This window comes from Alligator sinensis, unplaced genomic scaffold (assembly GCF_000455745.1).
Source record: "Alligator sinensis unplaced genomic scaffold, ASM45574v1 scaffold755_2, whole genome shotgun sequence".
Taxonomy (NCBI): domain Eukaryota; kingdom Metazoa; phylum Chordata; order Crocodylia; family Alligatoridae; genus Alligator; species Alligator sinensis.
In genome coordinates this window covers 2,538,771-2,546,881 of record NW_005841883.1, presented here as the reverse complement: position 1 = coordinate 2,546,881, position 8,111 = coordinate 2,538,771, and the positions used below count along the sequence as shown (strand labels likewise).

Genomic DNA, 8,111 nt, shown 5'->3' with positions numbered 1-8,111 from the left:
TTTCCTGCCTATGCAGGGGGTTGGACTCGATGATCTATTGAGGTCCCTTCCGACCCTAGCATCTATGAATCTAAGTGGGCAAGGCAGAAAACTGACAGGAGAAGCACCTACTGCTTTTCCCATTTGAAAAATCCATCTGTCTCAGAGGTGGCTGACTTGCCCAGGGCAATGTGTGGGCAGAACTGTACCCAGCTCTTCTGAGCTCCAGACTTGTGGCTTAACCACAAGACCATCCTTTTACCAATATGTATCTGCCTTTCTTTAACATTAGCATAACACGTGTTGTGGGTGGGGGGGAAGGGGATGACCCTGATCTGATGAGACACTCTCATTCCTTACCTGTGCTTTTCCCCCATGGCACCCTCTGCATTGCATTTTGGTACCTTATTTATAGATTTTTGTCAGCTGAAGGTCAGTACAGGGTAGTCGGCTCAGTTACATCTTCCTACAGCTCCTGGCCGAATGGTACCTTACTTATTTATTACTTACATGTGCATGATATAAAATTCTTCTGTAATACCCTTCCCCAGCTTCAGTCATTGCTTAATGTGTAAAATGCTATATGCAAATGGGATCATTTTCAGACTTCCCGAGTGAGCTTTCAGGTCCAGTGCAGTAGTAACAGAAGACCTTAGTGGTAAGGACTAGCAGCTCTTTTCTGTACAGGGCATAGAAAGGGTTGTATTATAGAACAAAAGTGTATCAGACTTGAAGGTTAATGCTTTGCAAAGCATTGGAAAATAAACAAAATAGGGTAAAAAAAACAAGGGTGGTGTACTGGGAGACACACATTTATTCTCAGATCTGAGTGCTGGGTGATCTGGATTTTTTTTTTTCTCACTCAGATTGACACAGATAGGAGGAGGCTGAGGGGGAGAAAACAATCCCTGTGAAGTGATGAAATTAGTCTATTCCCTCCCCTGGTTAATTAAACAATACAAGTACTTGTGGGCTGCCAAGAGATGTATTGTCTTCCTTTTATTGTTATGTTTTTCGGCATAGACTGTTGGACCAGAAGTGGCCGCTGTGATCCTCTGGTCTGACCTGCTGTTTAACAAAGGCCAGAGATTGTCATGCAGTAACTCCTGCATCAAGCCCATGGCTTCTGCCTGAGCTCTCACAGGTCATTAAGAAAGAGGGAGGATCTTGAAGTACTGTACAGATCTCAAATGATGGAGAACCCACAACATCCCAGCTGATCTGTTCCAACTGTAAAAACAGGCACTTTATTTCTGCTCTGAGTTTGTTAAACTGGAACCTCCAGCTATTGAATCCAATTCTGCCTTGCTGGATTAGGTCTGTTAGCCTTCAGCTAGGAGAAATCTGTTTGCCTTGCAGGCACTCATGGACTGAGATCAAGGGACTGCTTACCCATCTCTTAGACAAATTAAATAGATTAAGCTGCTTAGTCCCTCCTTCACATGTCTTCAACTTATGATCAGCTTTCTGTCCATTTACTGGGCCCTAAAACCTCTCAAATTGACTAGTAACAGTTCTCAGACAAAAGACAAAGGGCTGGATTCTGTCCTGCCTTGTTGCAGTGTTTTTGTGGGCAGGACTTCAGGATCCAGTTATAGGTCTGCCTAAGGGACATGTGTGGCCCCATAACAGTAATATTTTGGCACCTCACAATCTTTAATGAATTGATCCTTGCAGCACCTGAGGAGGCAGGAGCATGCCATTATTGTCATCTTTCTTATGGGAAATCACTGTTACCCACGGCCTCATCTTTCCTTATGTTCCAAAGCCAAAACCTGCTAAACCAAATCCTCTTCATTTTGCAGCTGGTTTACGGTTTTATCTGCCTTTCCTTGTAATTTCTGTCTGCTTCTGCTTTCACTCTAGTTTGCTGTAAAGCACCCGGATGACTTGTCAGTGCCTACATGGGCATTTGGACACAGCAGGAAGATGCATAAACATCGCTTAATGAAGTTTTTGGTATCTAAGTCACACAATGGCATTTTACTTAGCTTTGCATTACAGCTTGAATCATGTACATTTTTGCAAATGACTAACTTTGTCTCTACTGTGCGTGCTCAGAAGCAATTCGCTACATCTCCAGGAGTCTAACCCTTTTTACATTGCTACAATTTAGCTTGGCCATAGAGGGACACTAAACTGAGACTGGGGCGTGGGAAAGGACAGTGCCATCCACATTTTACAAAGGGGTGTAGCAGTTAAGGCATGTGCTCTGAGCAGGGCACCCAGGTTCTAGGGCCACCTACCCAAAAGGGGATTTGAATCCTGAGTTCCTAGATCACACATGGCATCCTTATCAAAAGGCCAAGCTCAAGTAAGCGTATCTTTCTCATGAGGCTAAGTCACTGAACAGCCAAAAAGGAACCTGACAGCAGTTTGTAGGGGTGAGTGCTGCCCTGGTAGGGAGGGACTGAGCCCGTTTCCAGTGTTGTTTGTGTATTTTGTATTACAGCATCATTGGAAAAACTGCTCACAATGCACTGGGGACAGAGCACAGGTTTCTCCCCCAGGGCGCTGTGCCCCACCTGATACTCCCATACCTGTGGTGCTTGCTGGTGTCAAGGCTGCACTATTTGGAAGGTTTTCTTGTGGCAGCTCTCATTACAGTATCTCTTCACACAAGAAGGGCCGCTTGGCAGAGAGGACACAATCTCTAATAAGAAGTGTGGTGTGTGCTTGGAGAGAGGCAAAGACATTCTGTTGGATTAGTGATAACAAGTCTCAACATCTCAGACTTCCATTTCAGAAGAAGCAAGTGTACCATACTCAGCCTTCTCCAGCCAGCTATCACTAGCCCATCCTGCCTTGTGGGACACCACCTAATTCTCTCCTGAAAGCAGACTTTGCTTCTGCAATCTCTTACTATGCAGCTCTTACGATGCAATCTCTTACTATGCATCTAAATTACACAGAAGAGCATACCAATGAGAGAAGACCCAATTTTTTTCAGGTCACCTGGGGCACTGCAGGCCAGAGTCCTCTCTCTCATGGATGCAACTCTATTGGGCCAATTCCTGCTGCTGGTTACTGAAATACAATCCAAAATAGTGCCATGACTTAAAAGGGGATTACTCTGGATATGTATCAGTGTACACAGGGGTTTAGGTTGTAGCCGTGCTGGTCTAAGTGTACATAGTGCATTTGGCATTACAGGGGCATTGGGAAGAGGAGAAGAATTGTTATAGTATTGTCCATATAGATATCCATCCGCTCAAGTCAGAACTCTGCTAAGACAAGTATCTTAGGGAGTCAGGAGAAACAGAATTTCAAGCAGATAGAGGCATCTTAGCATATGCTAAATATCCATTGGAATGAATAAAGAGCCAGACACCCCCTCAGTAATAAAGACCCACCCCTGGAGATGTCTAAGTGCTTCTCATTGAAATGAATAGAACAGCTTTATGTTTTTTCAGGGCAAGGTAGAATTCACCTCTTGGATCAGTTAAGGTGTGTACTATGTCCCCACTGAAATCACAGGAGAATTACAAGACTACAGAGAATGCCAGCAGCTATACATTGGGTACATCTACACGTGCTCATTTACTGCACAGTAACTGAAATTACTGTGCAGTATGGGCACGCATCTACATGTGCATACCTGTACTGTGCAGTATATATGACAACTTACACTGACCATCATTCAGGTATCAAATTTACACTCAGTTAGTTACTGCACAGTACTACACATGTAGATGCCTTACTGTGCATTAACACTGTGTTTGTGGACTGACATTAGTCCAAGTCAGTCTCTACACAGCGTTAATGCACTTTAACACCTGCATGTGTAGATGCCAGCCTATTCCTGCTTACTGAGCAGTAATTTTCTGCACGGTAAATTTAAGTTGGCATAAATGCATGTGTAGACATGCCCGTTCAGCGTCTAGTGAGTGAAATTGTTTTTAGTTAGACATGCTGGGCTGAATTCTAACATACTTTTGAAGCTAGACCATGGAAGGAATAGGGCCGATGAGTATATAATCAAATGCTTTATTTAGAGAGGAGCTTGAGAAGCAGTTTGTAGATCCAGATTTTGAACAAGCCAAAATTGCGGGTTTCTGTTCACTTATTTATAAACTCATAGAAAAGTAGGACTGGAAGGGACCTCAGGAGGTCATCTAGCACAACCCTCTTATTACTTGAAGTATTCAAATTGGACGTTACTTTTGCCTACGTGCATTCCCATTCACTTCAACGTTTCATGTGTGTATGAGAGTCTTGCTGAACAGGAGCTTCTTTTGGGAAGGTTTGTATATAAAATGTACATTATAAGCATGGACTGTAATCATTTCTCTTACTTGGTCTCAGATAAAATGGAGCCTGAATCACAGTCAGTACTTGGTGTGGGTTCGACTTTGCAGAACCAGAGTTCATCCCCATTTCCTTGCCTGATTCTCTAGTGTTAATTACTAGAAAGAGAGGCTTACAATCTAGCTCTGTAACCATTAGTGCAGGAGAAGACCCAATGACTGCAAAGTAAGTCTGTTGGGGTAAGAGAGTAGGATCAAGCCTTTAAAGATTCATCCAGCAGACATTGATACTGGACTTGATTTGAACTTGTGCTGTCTTATCCCATCAGGCTGGGCTTGGGACAACTCCACATTAGGCTTCTGACTAGCAATTGATGGAATGTAATGGCTCCAAAAGTTAGGAAGTATTTCTACATCACAGCTGTCCAGCTGCTGCTACCAGGTCTGGATACGACATGCCAAAGTGTGTATGACAAGCTAATGCTCTTTCCCGGCAAGCTGCAACGCACAAGAGAAACTCTACCCCGCAGCCTCTTGCTCTTCAGTGAGTAAGCACATGGGTCCATCTGTGTGAAGCAGCTGGTAGATCTGGGCTTAACGTCACCCTTCTAACACTACTAATGAGCCCATGTTACTTCTTGATGTCCAGGAAACAGGGTGAAAATACAAAGCCAAATTTGTATTATGAAAATGGACAAAGGATACTTTTGGGTGCCTAGGTGCTGTGGTGATGACCAGTTTAATACTATGGCACTGGCACTGGCAGTTGCAGTAAAAGAGAAAGGAGGGAGCAATTGTATTTTATCGTGCTGATAAAATAAAATGAATCAAAAACACCCTCAGAACTTTTTTTTTTCCTTCCATCCCCAACCCCTTGTCTGTCATGTGGTTAGTTCATTTCTAGCCTGCCCGGAATCTTTTAATTGAGCTGTACAAAAATCAGGATTATTCTAGAGACCTTGGAGTGATCTTGCTAGTCTAGGCGCTCTCTGTCATTGCCCAGTGTTTCTTTAGCATTGACTGCAATAGTCTCCCCACAACAGGATGACACTTCTCTCCTGTATACCATTCTGACCCAAGTACTCCAATAGGGTCAAATGTCTGCAAATAAAAGTGAAATTTAGACTGAAGAGTCAAGCATTCCATTGTGTGCTAGGAAGATACCTGGTAGGGTTGCGCTGATCTGATAGCATAGACCTACGAATCCCAAATTGAGCAGCCTACCTGAAGGCATGGTAATCAGCACTCTGCTCACAGAGGCTGGTCTATAGGTAAAGGTCATGGGAACCAAGAAGATACTTGAAGGGATTGTTAAATTGGCAGTCTGTAAAAGGTGTTCTTCCTGCTAAGCTCTATTGCACAGTGAGTCAGGGCTTGATCTAAAAAGAAAATAAGTGTGTACCTGAAGTGTCACTGACTCCAGTGGGACTTAAGCATGTATTTAAAGTTAAAACTACTGTATGTGCACAGGCTTTACTGAACTGAAGCCTGATTTCTGGAACTTGAGTTGTAACTAATTTTTCCTGCTTTAGCAAGTATGGACATAGCAGGGAGGCTCCACAAGAAACCAGGTAGCCTCTGTTGCAGATACTTGTTCCCTTCCACTCCAAAAAGTCTCTTAAAAAAGCTTTGTCGTTCAATGTCCTCCTACTTCCTTCTTAAGGCACAGTCACCCCATGATAGTAAAATAGATTCCTTCAGCAGTTTGAACACTGGACAATTCAAGGTACAGATTGCTTGGAGGCAACTTTTATGCAGCTGGTTTGTTTAACCCTCTCCCCTCCTATGCTCACTGTCCACCAAGCCCCAGTTACCTCTCTGAGTGACCAGAAAACATGTCCATTATTTTGTATCCTTTCTTGCTAAGGGAAGCCTGCTGCAGTTTCTGGGAAGGGCAGCGCACCAAAGTGGTGTGTTTCCCTATGAACAGGGAGAAGAGTTATTTTAAGGAGGGGAACCTCCATGTGAGAAGGAACACGGACTCATCTTGTCTGCTTCCTGACTTCACTTAGTGAGAGCTAACTGGCTATGGTTGTTCACATTCAGGCTGAGACCCAAATGGACGCTAGCAGAGCTGGTGTCGCAACAAAGTCCAGTCAGCCCATGTCGCTTCCAAAGGAATGTTGTAGTCTTTGCATACAGCCTTGCAACTTTGATCTGTGTTCCCAATGGTGGCACCCCCTCCCCAAGCCCATGCAGCAGGGCTTCAGTGACCCGCTTACTAAACAAGGGGGAGAGAGGTGTAAAGGAATTTAAGCAACAGGTCTGTGTTTTGGTGGGTGCTTCTTGCCCTATGCTGAAGCCCTAAAACTAAGCACTTATGATCAGAGTGAGGAAAACATTTTACTTTTCAGGAAGACAAATGCTGAGATTTAGCCATTTGAGTCTCCCCAGTTTGTAAGAATTACACTCCTAGTGGTGGCATTAGCCAGGCTTTCACTCCAGCCATAACAAATATTCTGTCTTAATTTCCCCAATAATTAGCAGACTTTTTCCAAAAAAGAAAATCCATCTCAAATCCTTCTTCAAAATACTCTGCAGACATGGCAGCCCATTTCCAAGTTCGCTGCCACCGACTTCTTTGCATTTCCATGTTTGCACAAAATAAAATTATTATTATTATTATTATTATTATTATTATTTCCAGAAAGGGAAAAACAGTAAAATGATTTTAGGCAACCAGTTTCAACTTTTCTCCCCTGCCTCATAGCCCCTTAGGTATAAAAGCCTCCTACCTGCCATGTACAGAGACTTATGAGTCTTGTTCCAGTGATCTGATGATAAACATAAATTGACTGGAGTATTGTATGAAACAATTCAGCATCTGCTGTCTTCAAGTGACTCCTGCTTTTTGTATGTTACATTTTTGTTTGTAGGGATCTAAAATGCTATTGATTCAGTGTAGTTAATATGGTTTTTTTTAAATGTGGAATAGCTTAGGGCATGTTATCAGCCACATTGGAAGGTAAAGCTGATTTATTTTACTGTTGGTACAAGAAAAGAAATCCAGTATCTGTGATTTTCTTTTAAAAATATTAATCTTACATGGGGTTTATTAATGAATACTTTCACAGGTGCCATTTGGTTCCCCAGCATATTTGCCAGGCTAAATATTCATGACAGAATACAATAAAAGGAAAGAAAGTAGCTAAAAAACTAAAGCAGTCAAAATGAAAATGGAGTTAAAAAATCATAATGGATTGATCACTTTTTAAAAAGAAAGGGGAGGAGATGCCTAACTAAAAACGAAAGGCAAAGTCCTCTGACAGATGAAAATGATATTGCACACTGACTAAAAAGATATCCCTGTATACATTTAAAAAACATGACTACAATGGCTGAGACTGAAGACTTTAAGAGACATCTCAATTTGTGCCAGCAGAAAACTATGTAATATCCTTTAAAAATGAATCCCAAACTTTGAATTAATTACCAGTCAAAACAGCAGAAATTGCATTTGGAATCAGGCAGACAATCGTGGCGAGCTGTGGAGAGCGAAGGGTGAGAAGGGGAACACACACACAACCCCCCATACACCTCATCTCTAATAATTAATCAATTCATTAATTAATCACAAAAAATGGGGGGGAGGGGAATCTTACCACCAAATTGGGTAACCGGCTAAGACCTTTGTGCCACTGAAGAGAAAAGATAAAATTAATCCAAGCAGGTGGTAATCCATTAGTCCAGGCTGGTGCAAGGGAAAAAGCTGAGTGAAGTTTTCAGAAAAACATTAAGGGTGAAAATGAAGAATTCCCCCCCACCACAAAAATAGTCGAACAAAGTCCCTTGAAGTGCAAAATGACTTTCTGGCTTGTCAGAAACGCACCTCTCCAAGCCTTCCCCCCCCCCCCCCCCCCCCCATCCCACACCCACACCTCTCAC

The 8,111-nt window shown here is 42.7% G+C and overlaps 1 protein-coding gene across 1 annotated transcript in view; it reads right to left on the bottom strand.

Annotated features, from left to right (window-relative positions):
* WNT3 (Wnt family member 3) overlaps positions 1-7,908 on the bottom strand; it is a 64,433-nt gene extending 56,525 nt beyond the window's left edge. The window contains exon 1 of the mRNA XM_006017662.1: positions 7,829-7,908. Within this exon, the coding sequence (XP_006017724.1) occupies positions 7,829-7,908 (80 nt within the window). The remainder of the gene's footprint in view (positions 1-7,828) is intronic.
* Between the last annotated feature and the right edge of the window lie 203 nt (positions 7,909-8,111).